We start from the raw sequence: 22,709 nt of genomic DNA, 5'->3' as shown, positions 1-22,709 counted from the left end.
TAATATCTACTATTTGATGAAGTCTCATCCAAATTTATTGTAAATATCAAATATGTCCATTGTATGTAGTAATAATAAATGTCTAAACTTTGAGCCCAGAAAATAGCGTTTTCTGCATTGATGAAAGAGCTCAAATCTAGAGCTCTTTAAGGAATCGAATCGGCATTCCTGCATGATTGGGAGTACTTATTTAAAGTTGTTTAATTTAACGGTAGATGGCAGATTTGTAAAAATGACGTCATATTATGAACGAATGTTGGTCGTCATCAAACAAACAACAATTACTAACGACACAAAACTCTTGACCTAAGATTGATTAATGGTTGAGTCTGAAAATTAATTATTATATTAATATTTAGCCAAAGAGATGGGTCGGAGTGAGAAAAAGAAAAAAAAGAAATCCTCGAAGAAGCGTCGACACCGATCCCCTTCAACTTCCTCATCCTCTTCAAGCGATGATGACCATCGACATCGTAAAAGCCAAAAGAAAAAGTCTCGGAGACGACGTCATGAGTCAAGTTCCGACACGGACTCCTCAACAGATTTGCTCCTGCGACTGGAGAAGGAAAGGATGGAGCTGAAGAAGAGAAAACGTCGTGAGAAAGAGTCCATGAAAGCACGAGAAACGCCTGAAGAGAAAAGGGCTCGACGACTCCTTAAGAAAGAGAGTAAGAATCGAAAAATGAATGTGGAAATGGGATGGAATGATGAGGTTCGATACACAAATGAAGACAATCCATTTGGAGACTCTCAACTCACTGAAAATTTCCGTTGGGATGCCAAGCTCAAGAAAGAAGGGTTGGAATCTCTATCTGAAAAGGATTATTCCAAACTCCAACGCCTCAAAGTGGAAGAAACGCGCCAGGAGTTGGAAAAAGTGAAAAAGGCTCGACTGGAGCGGGAGAGAGAACGAGAAGAAAGACAGACTCTTCTTGAACTTCAGGAACGCTCAAAGGAAAATGATAAATTTGTGAAATGGCGGCAGGATGAAGATGAGTTTCACTTGAAACAAGCACGAACTCGATCTCAAATACGTATTCAAGATGGAAGAGCTAAGCCCATCGATCTTTTAGCAAAGTATATCACTTCGGAAGAGAATGAATGCGACGCCATTCTTATGCATGAACCATATACTTATCTCAATGGTCTTACCCTCATTGATCTCGAAGACTTGCTCGCAGACATTAAAATATATGTGGAAATCGACCTACAAAAGAATAAAGACTTTTGGGCTGACATAACTACCATTGTCCATGATGAACTCTATAAACTTCGTAAAATGGACGAAGTAGAGTCCCGCCGTCAAGGGATACACAAGTCTGTTACCCATGAAGTTAACAACATATTCAAAGACAAAACTTCCAAGGAACTTCAACTACTTCAGGAAAGTATAGAAGTAAAATTGTCTGGTGTGGGAGAAGGTATTGATGTGGGCTACTGGGAAACACTACTGGGTCAACTGAAAGCCCATCTGGCTCGTGCAAGACTAAAAGAGCGCCATGATGATAATCTTAAAAATAAACTTGAAGTTCTTAAAGCAGAGCAAGCAAATGACCATATTAAAAAGTTGGATAAGAACAAGGAATCTTCTCCTGAGCTTGACGAAGAACCTGGACCAAGTCGAGATGTCGAAAGTGAAATGCTCAACCCTGCTCTTGAGGAATATGAAAAGGGTAATTACAGTCCTCATTACAGGAATGAGGATGAGCTGGAGCTTGGAGCTATCGTGATATCTGAAGAAGAAGACGCTAATAGACGAAAATCATATCAAGCAAAGGCTCTTAAGGGAGTAAGAGTCGAGTCTGCAATGAGTGCTGAGGAAAGGGCACTTGAAAGAGAGGCTAAAAAAGGAATGAAGGATGATGAAGCAAGTTTCTCAGTGGAGAGCGCCCTTGAACAAACTTATGAGTGGTCGGATAAATATCGACCACGTAAACCCCGGTACTTTAATAGGGTGCACACTGGTTTCGAGTGGAATAAATATAACCAAACTCACTACGATGTGGATAATCCTCCACCAAAAATCGTTCAAGGCTACAAGTTTAATATATTTTATCCTGATCTGATAGACAAATCCGGAACTCCATCCTACACCCTTAGACCATGCGCAGAAAACAGAGACTTTTGTATACTTCGAATTCATGTTGGACCCCCATATGAAGATATAGCATTTAAGATCGTTAATAGAGAATGGGAATATGGGTACAAAAGGGGTTTCAAGTGTCAGTTCCACAATAACATTTTCCAACTTTGGTTTCACTTTAAAAGACTTCGATACAGGAGATAAAAAGAAAAGCACTGTTCTTTTCTTTTTACAAATATCTCTATCAATATTATATTTTGCATTATTGTTGTAATGTCTTTTGAAAATAGATATAAAAATATTCCAGATATATATTAATGTATTATTAAGAAATTATGGTCATGAATACTATGCTCAAAAACCTATCTAACTTTGACAACAATTGAAATGTATTAGTTCATTTTCAAATCTTGAAACATGTCTTGAACAACACCTTGAGAGGGGTGTGCATTTGTGAAAATCACTCCCACAAAAACGTGCTTCCCAAAGTCTTTGTGGACAAGAACTTTACAACAACCCAGATCCTCAATACGAAATCCTAATAAACGAAACTTTTCGTCTGTTTCGTAAAAAGTAAGGGATCCTTTAGGTTTGGCGTAGTAAGGAGTTCCGAATGAAGGATGAATGAAATCTGCCCAGTAGCCTTGATCCTTGATTCGAGCACAAACTTCCTTTGCAATCTCAAGAAAATGTTCTGTGAGGACTTCTCGTTCCTCCTCTGTTGCATCGCTCCATTTGGACATGTCTGCATTTGTCTTTTGAGAGAGGGAGATAACACTCATTGGACTTAGCTCATTTATATGAGGAAACATGGGCTGAACGTGACTTTTGAGGAGAGTTGGAGCCTCATGAAACTCAAATTTAAGAGTACGGATCCCCGGCAATTCAGGGAACTCTGTTAAAAGAAATAGTATTGTCATGTGTATATATGTGTATATGATTCCAAAGTACCTGAAATAATATTCTTGCACAAATAAGACTCAGATCCCTTTGTATACTGAATAAAATCCTTCGCAGATGAAAGTGTTTGTGTTTGAACTTCCTTATTCGTAAAAGAGTAAAGGAGCTCATCTGAAGGGTTTTTCTCATTCTTTGAGCTATCTTTCTTATCTTGAGAGGGCCCTACAAAACCAGGCAGGGGAAATCTGGGGTCCACATCTGAGAAAACACTGAGTTTTGGGTCAGGCCAAACAGTTTCTGACTCTGGAGAATACACGTACATTTCAGTTAATCCTCCAGAAGGTGTCTCATTTCGCCAGCGCATTCGACTCAATCCACTGCAAAATCCTCTTCTTATTGAGGCCATATCCTTTAGCGAATATGATACAAACGACATTTCTAGATTTTTACTTTCTAGTTTCTTAGTAAATTTTAATATTATTAATAATGTTTCAGTCCAGTCAATTACGACACTTGTTTGTTTTAATACGTCAGATTTCACAATGATTACGAATTTTATTTTGCAAATATACTACATGCAACCTTTCAATCAAACTTAACAAAAATTAAAAAGCTTTCTAGTTTTGGCAGTGTAGCTGACAACTGTCAAAACTTGGTGCGCCCCATATCAGGTGCGCTCTGAAGCATTCCTCTAATATCTATTATGCTCAGTTCAAATACCTATGCTAAGCAGTGTTTCTCATTAACATTCGAATAAATAGACTTCATAGCATTTCATTACCATAATATTAAATGGATTATTTTGTATATAGTGCGCCAGCAAGTATCCGTGGTACTGAAAGTGCGCTCCGACTGTATAAGGTTTGATAACCGCTGTGTTATAAAATCTTCAGAATTCTCCTTAATTATGTGAAAGGCCGAAAATATTAAAATATTTCCTAATACGTACAGATATGTATAAATCCTTAATTAAGACTCTTGTCTTATTGTGGATAAAAAATGAAACAAAAAGCTTTATGAATTAGTAAAAGTATATTTTCTACATTTTATATCTCTCATCATCAATGGCAAATGATGGGGATTTTTAAACATGTACTTAATTTGTATGTTAATGGAATTTTAATACATATAGATATTTATGAAAGAAATTCAATGTTATTAATCATAAAAAAATGTATACATCGTCATTTGTGAGGTTCTATCGAATTTTTCAATGTACAGTCACAGTAAATTTAATGACTTATTGTCCTACCCATGAATTTCTGAATCCATGGCTAACTACTAGCTAGTAAGAAAATAAAAAAAACTATGCCGTCATGGGACAAAACAAAATATTGCTCAATCTCTACTGTGACGTCATTAAATTAATCAAAATGTTCCGCGTGATATCGTTTCATCGTAGTCGATGGAGCTCCGGCTTCTTCCAACGATGCTCCTACTCCTCTAATAAAGATGGACAACGAAGCTCCCTCTTATCCATGATTAATACTAATAAGGAACCCTCATCAGTATTTAAACCTGTGCATGTGTCCCCCCAAAGTGGAGAACATGGTCGGATTGGGGAGGAAATTGCTGGGAAAATCAATCGCCCTGCTCTTTTAAAGGAATTGAACAAGTTTTATTTAAAGCCGGAAATTAAAGAGCTGAGTAATGAGCATGGCCTAGACGATTATTTGTATCATCAAGCCTACGTTTCCTTTCGTAAATACTGCTTGGAGATTGACAAACTTCCTCCTGATCTCTACATACTTCTGAGGTGATGCATTCTACTCATCATTTACAAAATATATCGAAATTTAATATTATGTCTTCCTTTCTAGTGACATACTCAAGGGTTACACAGTAGAGGACTTATTTCCATTTTTCCTCAAGCATGCAAGAAAAGTATTTCCTCATTTAGAGTGCATCGGGGATTTAAAAAACATTGGAGACCTCACAGACCCCACAAAATGGTATCCAGAGGCTCGTAATATTAACAGAAAAATCATTTTCCATGCGGGTCCCACTAATTCTGGCAAAACCTATCATGCTCTTCAGCGATTATTTTCTGCAAAGTCAGGCGTGTACTGTGGTCCACTTAAACTCCTTGCGGTCGAAGTTTGTAATAAGGCAAATGATAATGGTACTCCATGTGATCTTGTAACTGGAGAAGAAAGACGTTTTGCGGATTCTGAGGAGAACCTTTCTTCGCATGTTGCCTGTACGGTTGAAATGACAAGTTTAAGTCAGGTTGTCGAAGTAGCGGTGATTGATGAAATTCAAATGCTCAAAGATTTACAGAGAGGATGGGCCTGGACAAGGGCAATTTTAGGGGTTCCGGCTGAAGAGATTCATGTTTGTGGTGAGGTAAATCCTAAATTTACATTAACTCATTCATTTTCGGTTTGAGTGTTGTTTAATATAAATATTTTTTTTAAAGATAGTTATTCTATTATTTTGTAAAGGGCAGTAAAGTTTGAAAATAATCTAGGGCCCGTAATTTGTTAACACATACTCTCCTCCCTCCCCGGTTTTAAAGTTAATTAAGAGAGCCATTGTTATAAACTATGAACTCTTTCAGGCTGCAGCCATTGATTTAGTTAGAGAATTAATGATCAGCACTGGGGAAGAAGTTGAAGTACGAAACTATAAGCGGCTTACGGATCTTGTTGTTGAAGATAAAGCACTAGATAAACTCGACAATGTTCTTCCTGGAGACTGTATTGTTTGTTTTTCAAAACAAGACATTTATCGAGTGTCTAGAGACTTGGAACAAATGGGTATAGATTCTGCTGTTATTTATGGGTCTCTTCCTCCGAGTACAAAGCTTGCTATGGCAGCAAAGTTTAACGACGCAAATGACCCTTGCAAGGTTCTTGTATCGACAGATGCCATAGGCATGGGCCTAAATCTCAATATCCGTCGTATCATTTTTTATTCCATGACAAAGATACAACTTTTAGAAAATGGAGACAAAGAAATGGACACGATCTCTGTCTCTCAAACACTTCAAATTGCTGGGCGTGCTGGAAGATTTAATACACAATGGGAAACGGGATATGTAACAACTTTTAGAGAAGAAGAACTAAAAGTTCTCAAGGAATTAATGGTGCAAAATCCTCCGGAACTTCTTCAGGCTGGCCTTCATCCTACATTCGAACAAATCGAAATGTACGCCTATCATTTGCCCCACGCAACACTTTCTAATATAGTAGATATCTTTATTTCTTTGGCAGAAGTAGATGAGGGTCTCTATAGTTTATGTAATCTGGATGATTTTAAGTTCTTGGCTGATATGATTGGACATATTAAACTTCCATTAAAGGCCATGTATACATTTTGTTGTGCACCCATTAATCGTCGAATGCCTTTTGTGTGTACAATGTTTCTCAAATATACTCGTCAATTTAGTCAGGGTGAAGTTATCACATTTGATTGGCTTTGTCATCAAATTGGATGGCCCATTTCTCCTCCAAAAACTATTTTAGAGTTGGTTCATCTTGAAGCTATTCATGATGTGTTTGATACGTATCTATGGCTTTTCTATCGATTCCCGGTAAGATTATTATAATCAATCAATTGTTTTTAATGTAAAGGAACATTATTCCAATTATATTATAGGAAATGTTTCCCGATGCTGAAATAATTCGTTCTGTACAAGAAGAACTTGACCGAGTAATAGAAGAAGGCGTTTCTGATATAGTGCGTCTGCTTCGTAATGCAGAGACTGAAGTTTCATCTCACATCAATCGAGCACTTGAAGAAGATGATTTTGTGGCCAAACAGCGAAGGAACAACTTTCAAAATCAAAAAGTTCAAAATGCTAAGTCTTCCATGGAAAGGAAGCTTTCCGATGAGCTTGTTTCACAAGGTCTTTTAACTCCAAATTTACTTAAATCCCTCAAGAACGAATGGGAGTCGGATGCATCTATGAAGAAAAAAAGAAAATAATTCATTTCTATCATGAGCTTATGATTATTACTAATAATAATTTGATATTTCCTTGTTTTCAAAACCTAATAAAGTTCATTTTCATTCTGTCTTAACTCACATAAGGTTGATTTAAGGGGCATTACTTGAATGAAACATACGGTTACTTAGATATTCAATCATAATGTAACATCATTCATTAATATAATAATAAATATTTTAGTTATATGCAGGCTTCGACCAGATCAGTATTCAGCCTATTATGGTTCGTCCCTCATTTTTGAACTGCGAGGAAAAAACGTGAAAGGAATTTTGCGGTAAAAATGAATGTTCCCACGACTACATAGACCCAAATCCATTGAATTTGGGGCTTGTCAATATAAACGTATAGTATTACATTTTTGCATAATATAACCCTTGTTATGCAGGGTTGATCTTATCTGAAGGACCCTTGATTCCTTTAATCTTATCTAGTTCTGGGACATATAAATTTTTTTTATGTATATATAGCAAAATTTAACGAGGGGATTTTTTGGGGATATTATTTAACAAAATTATCTGAAAATAGTGCCCGGTACAACTTTTATTTAATATGTGAGCCCTCAGCTCTAATAATAACCTCAATACGAGGCCTCAATCACTTGCAGACCTTGAATATGTTGTCAGACTAGAGCTTGGTCCACTCCTTCATGAAGCCTGGACACCTGCAAGGAATAACACACACCCTCTCCTCCAGACGCTTCTGGAGAGGAGGGTGGCCACATGTTAAATTCTGGAAAGCTGACTCTCGAGAAGGTCTGGATCTGAACGGCGGGATAACAAGGAGCTCCGTCTGGAGTGAGAAAAAAGTTGTCCCCCAAACTTTTCTCGGCTTACTTAATCAGAAGTTCGATGCAAATATCAACATTGAGCTCCTCCTTCCTCTCAACAAAAATGACTCCACAACGCCCAAGACCATGGTTACGGTTGGCTTTTTTGTTCCGAAGACATTTCTAACTGAAGCTGAGAAATTGTCTGGATGTTCAGTTGTGATGTAGCGGGTGTTCTGCTAATTCACAATAGCATCAACAGTAAAAAAGAAATCATCAGAAAAGAGCAAAACTTAGCCCGAATTTTTGGCCTTGAGGAAATTTAGAATCCTCTTTGCTTTTTCCAATCGTCTCAGCTTGCTTCAGAGATCAGATGTCTTGTTGTCCTCCTCCGTGATTTTGTACACATGTCATTCCGGATTGAAAATAGTAAAATGTGTACCACTAGATAAGATCAACCATGTAGTTATTTCCTTAAAAAAATATCATTCAAGTCTAGTCTAATTGCAGCCTCTTTTAAGTCACCGCACTATGTGGTAATACCCATTTTTTTTAAATCGCTACAAAATAAGAAACCCGCCTTAAAACCTGGTCACATGCACTAAGCGATCACTTTTTCAGTTTGTCTTGTCTTTTATCAGGGGGATTGATACCATTTCCCCGAACAAATCCTTTAATTTAAACTCTCAAGTCTTACTCATTATGACCAAGAAACGCAAGAACGCCCAGACGCAAAAACAGCCAAACTTGTATTAAGTGGTCAGGCAAAGGAATGTGATTGAATACTTAACATGTTTAGAGAACATAATTTTAGTTTATAATTCCATGGAGACTTTCACGTCTTTTAATACTGATGAAAATGGGTCGAATTTTTTAACTTACCCATTTTTTTGGAGTTGGCAATCTAAAGAATTAATTTTCTTTTCCTTAGCTGTTATCACTATTGAAGTTAATTCCTGAGGAGTAACTTCCTTTTTTTACTACATACAATTATATACAAAACCGGATTGAACATGCGTATATACTCCTAAAAGACGGAGAGTAACCCCAAGATCCTCTTGCAGAGTTATAATTATAATCCTTGTTAGACTCAGAGTAGAATTGAGGATCGACATCGGAGTAATTACTGCCTATGCTCTTGTTTATTTCTTTTTTCCCCTCGATACAGCTGCTTGTAGCAGATCGAATGAAACGTCATGAAAGCAAAGCTGCTCCTCTTCCAAAACATACTTAAATTGTCTGGGTTACCATGTCAACGGTTTCTTTTCTTAACATGCCAAAATGCATCACTACCTATTAACCCTATTTATTTTTGTAACTTACTAGTATAAGCATGCACGTTCCACGGACGCATGGGGGACGATAAGAAAAGTGTGATGTGATGTCAATAAACTAACCTTCATCTGAAAAATTATTGAACAGATTGAATACACAGGGTTCATGCAATCGAAGACGAATTAACTGGCTAATGCAATCTCACCTTCATGTTACTACCTGAAAAGTACTGCCGAACAGATTGAATTCACATAAGTGTCCATCCAAGACGAATTAACTGGCTAATGGAATCTTCCCTTCCCTCCTAACTTTTAATAGTGAAGAACAAAAACTGTTGCTGGGCAGAAAAAACGGAGGAGGAAGATTCAAAAGTTTATTTTTGTATATGATATCTGTATCTGATAGACTCCAAAATGGATTGATTTGATTTTTGGCTTGTAAGTCCCTTGGAACACTGCTCTAAACGTATGTTACTTTTTTTTTACTCCAAGCGTCGGAGCGTCATTTAAGAACAAAGTTTTTCCAATATTGACAATTTTTTTGCACAAAAATGTAGGATTTCTGATACTTAATAATATTATGCTATTTAACTTTTTATTCAATAATAACCACAGTTATTCAATATTTTAATTATATTGAAATTACCATATGTATATTTTACCATGCATTCTAGGTCAAAGCATGGATTACTTAACATCTACCCCATAGTAAACAGAAATATAAATTTGAATCTGGATCTTTCTATTTTAATATCTTTGTTATCCCTTATGTTTTTATTATTTATATTTGAACTCGGAATGTTATAATATCGAACATTTTAGTATCGATATTAAAAAGAAAATGGCACTCATTTTATGGGAAAATATATGAATATGTTAAATTTAAACATTTAATTATTGATTCCTTGAGGGCGCTAGTGTCTATCGTCTATCAACTGCCTGTTTTATGTTGTTGTTTTTTTGAGGGGGAAAATGAATTACTGTCATAAGAAGGGGAACCTTCTCCATTTAAAATAACATTAACGTTCGGAAAATATTGTAATTATATTTAAATTACTACATATTTATTTTACTATACCTTTTCAAATCAATTTACACCAAAGACAGGCAATAATGCATACTTTAGAGGGATAAGTTGACACCATGATGACCGATTAAATAATAATAATAAAAGAAAGAGGTAAGAGCACATGCAACAGCTATTTTTCCTTTTATTATTTTTATTGGTTTTATCTTTACAAACATTTCAACCCAACACAACAGAAATTAGTTAATGTATATTCGGTATAGGCCCGAGCCCGAAAGACCACCATCTGAACCTCATTTTTTTTTAGTCCAAAACGCCCTTGGCCCGAACCTTCCATTCTGACATTAATTTCTAATGTAAAATAATTCCTTTACAACTAATCGATTACGTCATCTTTTATTTGACCCCTTATGAAAAATAAGCTGAAGATTACGTTATTGATTAAATTTAAGTGTTACACATAGAAATATCTTTTTTAGATCGTATATTTATGATTGATTTCGTACCAACATACGTTAAAGACCTAAAATGTCTAATCAACCAACCACCAATAATAGAAATTGTAAAAGTAGGCGTGTTTGTAAGATCGAAAATTCATTAACACATTGATATAAGTTTATCAATATGTAAAGCTTTAAAATTAGTGCCTTTTTATTAAATTGATTGGAATTTGATTGTGTGATATTTGACTTTATGAATTAGTTATTACATGCATCAGTTATTGAAGTTAGGAAACAAAATTTCACCATTCCAATAATGTCTATATCAGATATTAAAATTGTATGAAATTTTGCCACTTGATAGATAAAATCCAAAAATTTACTGGATCCTGGCTGTAGTTGAGAGAAAATGTCCGAAAGTAGACTGAAATTAACCTTTTTTTAAATATGAACTTTATTTAGTCCATTTTCAATGTATTAAAGCTATTTACTATCAAATTTGTCTTACATAGATTCGTAAATCACAAAATAAAATATTCGTCGCCATCGATAAATATATTCCTTTTGTCCCGTAGACAAATAACTAAATATTTTGTTAAGAATCGAATTTTACAAGTCCTATAACGAATATTTCATCTGATAAATTTATAAGATTTTGATAGTTAATAGACAAAAGCTTAAATGATTTTTTTTTCATTCATGCCTGTCGCTTACCGGAGATGTTTGGAAATTAAACCTTAATGTGTTAAAGTTATTTAAACAAAAAATAATTTACACAGAGTTGTAGCTCAGCTCATCAAGAAACGTTAGCTGAAAAAAAGACGAAAATAATTTAATTTGTTGAGTAAGTAGCGATAGAAGGGGAGCATATACTTATATTTTATATCAAAAAACAAAAAAATCTTTACTGTGGTGCCATCTATGTTTATAACCGTGGCCGGTAATTTCGTTGTGAACTTTATAAAACTATAGGTTCGTACTTTACCTGAGTTTTTATAGATGTATAAGCTCCGTCATAGATAGAGATGGATCTTTGCAAGAGCACGAGGAGAAGTCGAGAACGAGACTTATGGATTTAACACTGAATTAAGACCTATGTTTAGTAATGTAAATCCTGTGAATTTTTTAGCTGGCTCGTTTTTTTTGTTTTTTTTGAATTGGTAATATAAACAAGGAATTTTCTTTTCTTTAGCAGTTGTTATTATTATTTAATTCCTGAGTTCCTTTCCAATATAGATTCAATTATACTCAAATCCTGATTACGCATTCGTGTGTGCTCATAATAACCCTTATAATTCCTTGAATTTGGATCGACATCGGAGGCATTCTTGCCAATGTCCTTGTTTATTTCCTTCTCCCTCTCGTTCTTTGTCAGATCCGATTGTAGCTTATCTCTTACAAAACGTTCCTCAAATTGGCAGGATTACAATGTAGATTTTCAGTTTCTTTTTTTAACATGCCCATTATACACAGGATTTTCATCACTGTCGTATTTAGGTATGGCGTTAACATTCTCATTCATTAGAACATTGACTTGACTTGGTAAGAATATTTTACTTAATTTACATTTAGAGGTTTTACATTCACTTCTTTTTGATGCATTTTTGGTCAAACTGACTCTTTGAAGAGAAATATATATATTTTTTTTTTCAAGTCTATTCATTTTCATGAGAAGTCTTTTCTTTTCCTTCCCCAATGCAGAAGCTGTTCATTATACATATCTGTCTGTAATGACACATCTATGTTTTGCTGTGGTATTACATGCTCTTCAATAGTCCTAAAGGAGACATTTTGTTTTTTGTTTTCCTGGAGGAGAGCCGAGGATAAATATAAGTATGGTCATGAATATGTATAAAATAGATCTGCTTAATTTCTTACGCATAGAGTTATTTATTCTATCAAGTACCTTTTTGTCCTTTTAATATTTGATTTCTCTGTCTCCGCATCTCGAATAGAGCTTTCAGGAACCAAATATAAAGTAGGAAAAACTTTTGATTTCAAAGTTTTCCGAACCTTGCTACTAGAAGTCCTTCCATAGTTCGACATGAGTTCGGCCTTTAGATTTCTCTGAAAGCAATCTTCCTCAAAATGTCTAGAACAAACTCTGGAGTTTCGGGATTGAATGGGTCTTGTCTATGACAAGCTTGGATCAATTTTGCGTGAAAGTCCTTGTCTTTGGAAAATCTATGGTAAGAATAACCTTCACCGGAGTTCACATGAGGGAAGTAGCAGATTGACACAGCACAAAGGTAAAATATTTCTCTTCGGAGTGTTCATTTTGAAATTATTAGGAAAATCGTAGAAGCTAGACTTTCAAAGTAAATGATGATAATATAAATATTAATTGTATTTTGAAATTGTTCATCGACATCTGTTATCAATTATTTTAAATCCAATGATGTCAGATGTCACTTGCTCTTTTCAATAACAAATCAAAAACATTTCAGAAGAACATACCTGATTATATATACCTGAGTCACCTCTGTACATTTCTTTCTCTATGACGTGCTCTTTCTTCTATTTTGTTCATTATTTAATGAGTGTGGTGTGTTAACATCTCCCTCTAAAAGAAGAATTATTGCCGATATTTGGTGTAAATTGACTTAAACTCCATAATAATAAATGAATTTGAATATAATTATAGTATTTTCTCTGCAATAATGTTATTCTAAATGTAGAACGTTCTCCTCTTTATAAAAGTAGTTCATTTTCTCCCTCCAAAATCCTAAAACAAGCAGCTGATATTAACAAGGATCTTAATTCAGTTGTATATTATGTTTAACTCCCGTTTTCTCCTCCTGCTATTACGTAAAAATTAAAGAATCCACAAGTGAATGTGGTAACCCTGACAATTTGAAGAATGGCTGCGAGAAGAACAGCTCAGGTGTCATGAAATTTTATTAGAATGGTTGTAAGCAGACGTGAGATCAAACAAACACACACAAATCTCCCTCCGTATATAGCAAGGACATCTGGGTAGGAATGACTCGATGTCGATTCTCAATTCTACTCCGAGTCCAGACAAGAACTTACACTTATAGATCTGAGCACAAAGTTATGACATTTAAAACCATTCTCAGACTTTGAGTATGCAAATAATTTATAATTTCTATTACTGGCCTTTCATCTTAAATAAATTTGTATATTTAAAGTGAAATATATGCAAAATAATAATTTTAACAGGGAGTATGCTCAATCGGATTATTATTTTTTCAATTTCTTGATTCAATAAGTTGGATTATAGTTATAAATTTAATATAGTAAAATTTATGATTTTATACTAACGGGGATGTAGCGCAGTGGTAGCGCGTTCGCTTTGCATGTGAAAGGCCCCGGGTTCGATCCCCGGCATCTCCAATTTTTTTTAAAGTTTTAAATAATTATTACTTTGTTAAACCATTTTTTAACGAGATCCATATTATTGATAAGTTCATACTAGGTTATAATATTTCAATCAATTAAGTATACTTTAAATTTTCTCTTCGTAATAGGACTTAAAAACCTAATTAATCGGTATAAATATTATAATTAACCAAATTATGAATAGCTCTGGAAGAAAGAAATTGACAAGATTTTCATTACTTTTGGAAAAAGTCTGTCATTTCTTAAAATTATCATGTACTATTTTTTCAATGCCACGATTTTGAGTATCTAAGTAAGCTATAATAATCATTATTAATATGCGTAAATATGAAATAAATGAGTGATTATTTTGTTAATCGATTTGATTTGAATGTCAAAATATGTAGGATGTACACGAATGCAAACATTCGAAGACGAAAAATAGATTAATATAAAATAAAAATAGAAATTCATTTCATAAATAATATCGTCATAATAAATAAAAAGGGAAGGGGTTAATAGGACTTTTACGTCACTGCTAACAGTTCTATTACGTCATGTTTTTAAAAAAGGATGTAAATAAACAAACACAGAAACATTTTATTTTATATTTATAATACATAATTATTAATTACTTTAGTCATTATTATTTAATATAATTATATTAACTTTTAATATTATATTTTAAAAAATGGACTTGATTCCTATGATCCCGAGTAACAAATGAATTACGTTTGCTGCCCGTAAGTACTGATTCATAATTGACGTATTTTACAAAAATGTCATCGACGGCTTTGGAGCCATGTTCGTCCTCAACGACGGACTGGATCATCAACATGTTCGAAGCCGAGCAGAAGTCTGCAGTCTTTGGCTCATTGGCTGGATATTTGAACACGGCCACATTTGCAGATGTCAGTCTTGCTTGTCGAAATCAAGTTCTCCGAGCTCATAAAGTGGTTCTCGCAGCATCGTCCAAGTTTTTTTCGGATCTATTCAAGCATAATCCAGGTGAGTTAATTTTGTAGAAGATCTTTTTCTTTTGTTCTTACTCTTACTTGTGATTCTAGCCATCAATGTGGTTGACTTGGATAGGGAATTATCACCTAATGGCCTGGATCTAACTTATGAAGATGTTCAACTCATCATTGGTATACTTTACTGCGTTGGAACGGTGGAGATTTCCCCTGAGCGGATTGAGTCTCTTCTTCTCATCGCTCAAGTCCTAGGCATTCCTACACTTATTCATCTCCTTAAACGTATCAAGCGAAGTCTATCTGCTACCCCAGATCCCTCATACTCTCAATCTTTCACAGTCAAACCAGGCTCTACCTTTCAGTCTTTCGACGATCATCAGGAATCACTTCAAAAGCAGCGCTCTTCTTCTTCAGTATCCTTCTTTTCCCTTGCAAGTCCCCGTTGTTCCACTACATCTTTTGCAAACAGGAGTAACAATACTAATGTGCTTGAGAGCCTGGATCCCTCCTTCCTACAACAGCTCAACAATCTTCATCAAATCGATGACATTGAAAACGCTTTTATGCCTCATTTACAGAACAATACAACTTCCCATTCCTTTGTGGATAGTATTGAGGCATATGACGAGTCTTCAATCAAAAGTAGTAACAGCCTGCCTTTCGATTCCTCTGGCTTTGGCAAATTGCTTCCAGAGAGTAATGGAGATCTCTCTTCTCGATCTGTTCCCCTACTACCTGACAGGAACCTAATGTCTGTTGACAATGTAAGCGAACCACTAACCCCACTTGATCGTCATGATCAACCTAGTAAACCACTATCTCCTCCAGCTCTAGATAATAAAGATAGAGAAGAAGGTATAACCAATTAATGTGATCGTTTAAAATGAATTAATGCTATCTCTCTCTCTCGTTTCATCTAAGCTCCGAAAGAGAAAAACGAGTCTCTTATTCTAGAGGATGGAAGAATCCAAGGTAATGCGTTTCATATTTAAGGGAAACAAATATATTCTCTATTATTTTATCGCAAATTATAGCTCCTAAAGAAAAAAATAAATCAACGGACGATGAGTTCGAAAATGTAACCTTAGCCTCCCCTAAGTCAAAAAATCAAAGCACTTTGCTAGAAGAAGGTAAAAAATATATAATTGTTTTTTATTTTATTTTAAACATCATTATAATATCAAATACATTTTTGACAGCACCAAGGATAAAAAACCCTCCGGAACTTCTTCCTTCTGATGATGATCAGTTTGATAAAGTTGAATCTCTATCTCAAAACGTTGAACTTGAAAGTACGGAGAAAGAAATTGAGGAGAGTGAGTCCGATGAAATCCGTGTCAATTTAGATTCTATAGCAAGTAATGGTAAAAGCATTCGTTTGTCTATACCGGGTGAGTTATAATCGTTATAATTAGCAAATAAAGATCAGACTATAAGTTTTATTATTTTCTTAGGAGCTTCCAACGGCTCAGTGACGCTCAATTTTACGGCGGAAGCTCTCACTGAAATGAGAAATTCATTCATGATGAATAAATCTTCTTCTGTTTCTCCGTTCGATAAGATTAATGATGAGGTATCGAGCTCTACTCAACCAGAGTCTGGTGACAGCCCAATTTTAGCAGGTAGTAGTCGAAGATCAGTTGACGGTGTTTCTGCGCTGAAACGTCGTCGAAAAAAGGAAAAGAAAGGCTCTAATAAGTTGGATGATAAGTAAGACCTAGTCAAGTGTGGTGTAGATTATTTATCCTTAAACTTCTTTTTTTTAGGAAAAATAAATCCGTCTATAAGTGCTCCCTTTGCAATCAATCGTTTTCAAGTCAAAAGGCTTTTGAAAAACATGGGAATTTTCATATAGAACAAAGTTCTTGCACTTGTATCGAATGTGGAAAAACTTTTCGAAAACGTTGGGCTCTAGAACAACATTTAGCTATAGATCATCGGTCTGCTGAGAGTTCTAATGACCATCAAGCGAGTTGTGAGGACTGTGGAAAGACTTTTGGCTGGAAAAGAAATCTATTGGCTCATGTTTTATTACATCATCAGAAGGAAATACGGTATCGTTGTCGCTATTGTCCCCTTACCTTCCTCAAGAAGAAACTGTATCTCAATCATCACACAAATAAGCATATCGATAAGCCCCCTACTTGGTGTCAACTGTGCTTCAAAGTATTTGAAAACTCTAAAGTACTAGAGGATCATCAATGTGATGGATTAGAAAATACGGGAGAGAGAGTTATTTGTCATAAGCCGCATCCAGAAAGTAACAAGAAGACATTTTCATTTTCGAATCTTAAAGATGTTGAGTCCCATATCAATGAATTTCATCCTGATGAGAAAATCGATTGTCAAATGAAGTCATCTTGCCCCGTCTGTCATAAGGTACAAATGAGTTATATTACTTTTTGGCATTGGTGTTTTTGCTTATGTGTGTTACTTTAGCACATCTTGGAGGACCGCCAAAGTGTAAGCATGTGCGAATCAAAGTGTTCTTGATTGATTTTCATCAGCTGGAAGTGAGCTGACACTTTGTATTTCATAGATCCTTGTTCGTTGATGCTGGACATCTGAGTTTAAAATATTTTCTCTTGGAGAATACATACCTTTGTATAGGATTTCATATCTCAAACCATTATTCAAAATCTCAGTTTCGAAAATATCCAAGGTAGTTTGACTCCTCTCTGTACAGGCAATGTAGGCCCTTCGTTTTGGATCTATGTCCATAGCTGTCTTGAGTACTCCTACTAATGGAGGAATAAGAGATCGTTCGTATACAATATCGGATCCGAGGATAACATCGAATTCTCTTAGATTATATTTTGGAAGTCCTGTGTTCCAATCCAATTTCCTTAGACTAACTGAGTCTTTCTCCGGGTTGTCTTTTTGTATTCTATAATATGCTATAAGGGAGTTGTTATTTGAAGGAGTTATGATCGTCGGAGGTCCATTTTTCATGATGGATGCGTATGAATCCTTGTAACTTGGAGTTTGCGTCAAATTTAGATGAATATTATAATTAAGGAAATTGAGAACGTTGTGATGAGTATCTGTGAACGTGTATTCAAGGATATCTGGACAGGTTTTAAGAAGATGAATTCCAAGGAGTCCTACTCCTGATCCTAATTCAATTATCCGCTTACCCTATAAAAAAAAAGACATTTTTATTGTTTTTTAGAGGAAGGGAGGATATAAAATTAAAGTACAATCTATCATACCTTAAGAATTTTATTGTTTATTACGAACCAATCTGTGAGCATTAGAGCCCCTTGCCATGATGTTAGTCCCGTTGTACCATGTCCAAATATGGACTTATTCTCTTCCAACAGAGTAACGTACTCTCCATAGCATCTTTCATATGTTTTAAATATAAACTCTTCCTCCGTATGGTCATTTTTGAAATCATTCAAGGGATGTTCTAATACCCCTAATCCAAGAATATTATTTAACCATGCTTGAACTTTTATCTTATGTTCTTGAGCTACAGGATATTTACTAAGTTCATGTTCGTTCACAAAGTCCCATATGTTTTTATGTAGCTTCTCCATTTCATCTAGGATTCAAAGAAATCCTAAAGTCCAAATATATTTTATATAGTAATATACCTTGTAAAGACGTTTCTCCTTTAATGCTGGCTGCATAGTTACAAATATATTCTTCCAAGTCACTCCAAAGAGATTTTTCTAATATAACATGTCCAAAGTATCCATTTTGAAATGTATGAATGATGACTTTTTTACGATCTTCAATAGATATACTCATGATTTGTGTTTAGGATGAATTACATTTCAAAATGGACTTTCTTTAAGTTGTAAAATGTCTTGGCAATTTAGTACGCCTCCTTTTTTTTTTTTTGCAAATATGGGAGGCCGCTCTTGTTCACACTTCAAACATAAAATATGTTTAGTGTAGCAATAATATGTTGATTTTGTATGTTTCAGAAATTCCTACTTAAGCGCTATCTCTTCATTCACGTTCGACATTTCCATGATGAAGAAACGAATAAACTCTCGGAGGAAACGAATAATAAACTCACCTGTCGGGTGTGTAAAAAAGTATTTTCCTTTGAAATGGATCGCAAAAACCATGAATTAGTCCACAACAATAAAAAATTCAATTGTTCTGAATGTGATAAATCATACTATTGGAAAAAAGCCTTGCTTAATCATGTTCAGTCCTCACATCGTCATGGAGATCAAAAACCTGAATATAAATGTGAAGTAATGATCATCATTTGGTTTTCAAAATAACAAATTAATTATCTACTATTAATCATATAAACTCTTGAATGTCATTTTTTTAGAAACTTCTAACATGAGAAAAATGACAAAAATATATTTATATATACATTTATTCAAATTTTATTTTGTTAGGTGTGTGGTAAGAAACTGAGCAATAAATACAAGTTAAAGTATCACATGACCGTCCACTCGGATGTGAAGCTTTTCATGTGTAATATTTGTGGTATTAAATTCAAGGCACAGGATAATCTTCTTAGACATAAGAAGAAACATCACAAAACACCAATTATCAAACCCTCGAATCCTCTTCTGGAAGAAGAGGAGGTTCTATCTACCACTACTCTGAATTCATTGTCATCATCAATCGCTGAGAATGAAAAATCATGATTCCTTTTGAGAGATTTTGTACATTAATAAAACTATTTATTTATTATTTTGTGTATTAAAGGAATTATATTTTTTGTTAGATTCTATACGCTCAAATAAACGAGTTTACCTTTCATACTCCGGATCTCTTGCGGTGGTATAATTTTAATAATGATTGAAAAAGTCCAAATAATGAAATATTTACTAAGTAGATAATAGGGACACGGCCTACGAGTATCTTCTATGAAGTGAAATAGAATAATATGTTATGCAAAGGAGGGGAAACTTAGTTATTTTTTATTTCATTTAATTCTTAAGATTTATCAAATACCTACTGTCAAAAGACATTGTTTTCGAGCTTTCTCCAAATTAAATTAAATATGAATGACGTAAATATAGTTTAAGTTTACATGGAGAATTACTCAGAAAGTATAATTGCATCTTCAAGGATGAATGTTTGCTCAAATTGCAAAAAGGCTAAATGCTTAATTTAACATAACTTTCTATACAATACAGGCATGGCTAACAAAACACTGACTCTCGAGCCTTCTGGCCTTCATGACCTCTATCAGAAGGTGGCGTGGGATCCTCGTGTATGATGATAATCCCATGTCGCCTTTCACGGCCCTCCAGGTGGTCCTAGGACACAGAGAAGTCGTTGTTGAGGTGATTCATCGATTTGGTCGGCTCATCCTTGATCTTCTCCAAGTTGGAGTGGAACTCTGAATCCCTCATTAAATATTGCACTCCACTTCCTGCTTCCCGGGGAAATCTACTCCATGATTGTTCATCTTGGCCACCTTGAAAACTAAGCTCCTGGAACACTTCACAATGTCCATAATCCTTGTCACTTTAACTTCAGCATCTAAGAGATCAGAATTGCTCACTCGTCATGTCGAGATGACGAAATGTTTAGTATAGTTTGTTGATGCACAAAGGATGGCTGAACCAGAGTGTCAAAAATTAATCATTAAACCTTCCTATATTAATGAGAAAATTAACATTAATTAACAGTCTACGTTTTACCGCCCCACCCCATTTGTGAATAATTTTCAATCCAAATCCAAAGAGTTTCCTCTACTTTTAACTCTTGGATAAAAATTTTACCTAAAACAAAAGAAATAAAACAAGATTATTAAATACAAGTCTTATAATGACTTAATTAATTAGTACATCAACCATTTTTATTTACAACTGATTCATTCCATATCAAATCCCCTTCCCCCCAAAGAAAAAGACAATTTTTCACATGAACATCTCTGAAGAATTCGATGAAAACAGCTTTGAACCTTAAAAATAGCCAAAAATAACAAAAAATGTATGGCCTTTCCTGAAGGCCACGAGGCTATGAGAGAAAAAATAAGGCCATATTTGGAATCAAGGGATCAAACTGTACTAAGTTGAGCATATGCTGTTCTTGTGGATAAAAATAAGTGTGATTTTGTTGGATAGTGTTATCAGAGGTTCAGAGAAGCAATAGTTACTAATCTTTGTTTTCTCTTCAATCACTTTACTCGTACAGACACTTATAGTGGATATAGCTCAATAATATGATGCAAAATGTGATCAAAAACTTTATCCTTGAGAATTTCTTTCACCACATATACTCTGGGAGATAGATGGGAAAGATATCTCTTGGAGTGTTGAAAATAACTAGATTACGCATCAACTTGATTCCACAAAGACTCAATAGTCTTTGAGTATGAGTTTAAGTCAAGGGGTACACATAATTTCTATTATGCACCACATTAAAGTGTTGCATACCTAAGAAATGTACCCACCTATAGGACGCCCAATAGTCGGACATGACAGTAGTTCCGGGTTCGAACGTACTTTGGGATGAGTGGCAACAGAGTAGCCACTGTTCGGTCTTCAACCTCAACCATGAAACATCCCCAACGTCTCAATCAACCCCCCAAAAAAAAAAAACCCAGTGCCCTACTTGGTGCCTACCTCTATGACACTTCGTCTTTCCGAACTTGAACTCGTCGATCTCAATAACGCACCCAGGCCCACCTAACTTTACAGGATGGTTTTCAAAATATTTTTTCCAAATTTCACGCAAAAAATTATATCAATCTACAACTGTACGTTTAGAAAGGTGGGTTTGATCACTTGTTTCCAAGTAATGTATAGCTCACGGCATGTACGATAAGCATAAACGTCATGCATTGCACTAGTAGAAACTGTTCATAATTTTGCCCAATAATAAATGATCATAATAGAATGTTTAAAAGAAATGTGACTTTTTTCAAAAAAAAGTTTTTCTTTAATTGAACATATTTTCCTACAAGATGCCCGAGAACACCTATACCAGAGAATGCCTTGAAGCCACCCAATTGCAGCTTCTTTGGATGAAAGAGCATTGAAGATATCTGCACGCATGTTTCCTCTACTAAATTCACGAATAAAATGAGACCATGGGGAATTATGAGTATATTAATGACCGTTGGAGTACTTTGAACGATCCAGATTATTATGTTAATAATTATCATGGTGATGTATTTATGTATTATATGATGCATTTTAATATGTTAGGCTGCTGTAGGATTAATATTTAGTTGAGTTTAGAAAGAGACAAAGGAAAAAACAAAAGGAAGAATAATTAGAAAGTGAAAGTGGTGATGGTAGATCATATTATTTTCAACTATGCTTTATGTATAAGTCTCTGTTGTTGATCGAAAAAAGAGTAATTCCTTGAAATGCCTTTACTATATGTGGAACTTGTGCTTATTTCCCTCATCTCACAGATCCTCGCATCTAATTTAAAGGAAACGGCATGAAAGATAAGCTGCTCTCCTATCAAAACATTCTTCAAATTGTCACGGTTATCTTATTTGTTTTCAACTTTTCTTACATGACAAAAATGCTTTCGATTTACATCCCTAAATATAAATATGGGATTATATGAATAGTGATGAAAATCCTGTGTAATTTCCAAATACTCTTCGTCTATTAAAATATCAACACTTTGAATTTTAAACTTCAACAAGATATAAATTATCAATTAACAATAGAATTTCAACAAAATTAATACTAAAAATATATATGTGTCTGAGCTCTCTTAATGATTAATGTTGCCCCCCTTAGCAGTCTTAGCACGGTACGTCTATGGAGATAAATTTTGTATATACAAGAGCAAATGGTTTGTCCGCGCCTGGAAATGGAGGGAGCGGATCATTAAGCTTCTATTGATGGATCAGAACCTGGTTAAGCACTGGCATGGATTTGGTACTTGGGGGGGGCGTGTAATGTATTCGTTTCATGTATTTTATGTATGTATCAGAGTAGGTTATTGTATTAATAAGAATATAATTGTTCCTATTAGACATCCTTTGTTTTATTCCTCT

At 34.8% G+C, this 22,709-nt stretch overlaps 5 protein-coding genes, 1 long non-coding RNA gene and 1 other non-coding gene across 7 annotated transcripts; 4 read left to right on the top strand and 3 right to left on the bottom strand.

Annotated features, from left to right (window-relative positions):
- Positions 1–367: 367 nt before the first annotated feature.
- Positions 368–2,393, top strand: cactin (cactin, spliceosome C complex subunit). The gene has a single exon (XM_040718619.2). It carries the CDS (start codon positions 368–370, stop codon positions 2,285–2,287), a length of 1,920 nt encoding a protein of 639 aa, XP_040574553.1. The 3' UTR covers positions 2,288–2,393.
- On the bottom strand, positions 2,385–3,640 carry LOC121123496 (cobalamin trafficking protein CblD). Its single transcript, XM_040718620.2, has 2 exons — positions 3,035–3,640; positions 2,385–2,978 (listed from the first exon to the last, which is right to left on the bottom strand). Exons 1-2 carry the CDS (start codon positions 3,417–3,419, stop codon positions 2,476–2,478), a joined length of 888 nt encoding a protein of 295 aa, XP_040574554.1. The 5' UTR covers positions 3,420–3,640; the 3' UTR covers positions 2,385–2,475.
- Suv3 (Suv3 helicase) lies at positions 3,607–7,012 on the top strand. The gene is made up of 4 exons (XM_040718621.2): positions 3,607–4,739; positions 4,804–5,329; positions 5,544–6,518; positions 6,584–7,012. The coding sequence occupies exons 1-4, from the start codon at positions 4,300–4,302 to the stop codon at positions 6,911–6,913; spliced, it is 2,271 nt and encodes a 756-aa protein (XP_040574555.1). The 5' UTR covers positions 3,607–4,299; the 3' UTR covers positions 6,914–7,012.
- Positions 7,013–10,168: 3,156 nt separating this feature from the next.
- Positions 10,169–12,882, bottom strand: LOC139906106 (uncharacterized). Its single transcript, XR_011781367.1, has 3 exons — positions 12,349–12,882; positions 11,428–12,248; positions 10,169–11,252 (listed from the first exon to the last, which is right to left on the bottom strand). It is a non-coding gene; the product is annotated as an uncharacterized lncRNA (long non-coding RNA).
- An 845-nt stretch (positions 12,883–13,727) lies between these two features.
- TRNAA-UGC (transfer RNA alanine (anticodon UGC)) lies at positions 13,728–13,799 on the top strand. The gene has a single exon. It is a non-coding gene; the product is annotated as a tRNA-Ala (tRNA).
- A 614-nt stretch (positions 13,800–14,413) lies between these two features.
- Positions 14,414–19,495, top strand: LOC121122606 (uncharacterized). Its single transcript, XM_040717636.2, has 9 exons — positions 14,414–14,792; positions 14,852–15,613; positions 15,680–15,730; positions 15,793–15,888; positions 15,958–16,149; positions 16,213–16,468; positions 16,525–17,137; positions 18,694–18,972; positions 19,126–19,495. The coding sequence occupies exons 1-9, from the start codon at positions 14,564–14,566 to the stop codon at positions 19,378–19,380; spliced, it is 2,733 nt and encodes a 910-aa protein (XP_040573570.1). The 5' UTR covers positions 14,414–14,563; the 3' UTR covers positions 19,381–19,495.
- Positions 15,885–18,788, bottom strand: LOC121122607 (putative protein N-methyltransferase FAM86B1). The gene is made up of 3 exons (XM_040717637.2): positions 18,358–18,788; positions 17,971–18,305; positions 15,885–17,896 (listed from the first exon to the last, which is right to left on the bottom strand). The coding sequence occupies exons 1-3, from the start codon at positions 18,512–18,514 to the stop codon at positions 17,237–17,239; spliced, it is 1,152 nt and encodes a 383-aa protein (XP_040573571.1). The 5' UTR covers positions 18,515–18,788; the 3' UTR covers positions 15,885–17,236.
- Positions 19,496–22,709: the final 3,214 nt, after the last annotated feature.

The sequence above is a fragment of the Lepeophtheirus salmonis genome, chromosome 8, assembly GCF_016086655.4.
Source record: "Lepeophtheirus salmonis chromosome 8, UVic_Lsal_1.4, whole genome shotgun sequence".
Taxonomy (NCBI): Eukaryota; Metazoa; Arthropoda; class Copepoda; order Siphonostomatoida; family Caligidae; genus Lepeophtheirus; species Lepeophtheirus salmonis.
This window is presented reverse-complemented; position numbering and strand designations above follow the sequence as displayed.

Excerpts from the sequence above, each read along its gene's own strand:
- cactin (XM_040718619.2), top strand. The coding sequence starts at position 368 with ATGGGTCGGAGTGAGAAAAAGAAAAAAAAGAAATCCTCGAAGAAGCGT.
- LOC121123496 (XM_040718620.2), bottom strand. The coding sequence starts at position 3,419 with ATGTCGTTTGTATCATATTCGCTAAAGGATATGGCCTCAATAAGAAGA. Across the intron at positions 2,979-3,034 it reads GTGCAAGAATATTATTTCAG|AGTTCCCTGAATTGCCGGGG; the intron begins GTACTTTGGAAT and ends TTCTTTTAACAG.
- Suv3 (XM_040718621.2), top strand. The coding sequence starts at position 4,300 with ATGGGACAAAACAAAATATTGCTCAATCTCTACTGTGACGTCATTAAA. Across the intron at positions 5,330-5,543 it reads AGATTCATGTTTGTGGTGAG|GCTGCAGCCATTGATTTAGT; the intron begins GTAAATCCTAAA and ends GAACTCTTTCAG. Across the intron at positions 6,519-6,583 it reads GGCTTTTCTATCGATTCCCG|GAAATGTTTCCCGATGCTGA; the intron begins GTAAGATTATTA and ends ATTATATTATAG.
- LOC121122606 (XM_040717636.2), top strand. The coding sequence starts at position 14,564 with ATGTCATCGACGGCTTTGGAGCCATGTTCGTCCTCAACGACGGACTGG. Across the intron at positions 15,731-15,792 it reads AGAGGATGGAAGAATCCAAG|CTCCTAAAGAAAAAAATAAA; the intron begins GTAATGCGTTTC and ends CGCAAATTATAG. Across the intron at positions 16,469-16,524 it reads TCTAATAAGTTGGATGATAA|GAAAAATAAATCCGTCTATA; the intron begins GTAAGACCTAGT and ends TCTTTTTTTTAG.
- LOC121122607 (XM_040717637.2), bottom strand. The coding sequence starts at position 18,514 with ATGAGTATATCTATTGAAGATCGTAAAAAAGTCATCATTCATACATTT. Across the intron at positions 18,306-18,357 it reads AGGAGAAACGTCTTTACAAG|ATGAAATGGAGAAGCTACAT; the intron begins GTATATTACTAT and ends TTTGAATCCTAG. Across the intron at positions 17,897-17,970 it reads TAAACAATAAAATTCTTAAG|GGTAAGCGGATAATTGAATT; the intron begins GTATGATAGATT and ends TTTTTTTTATAG.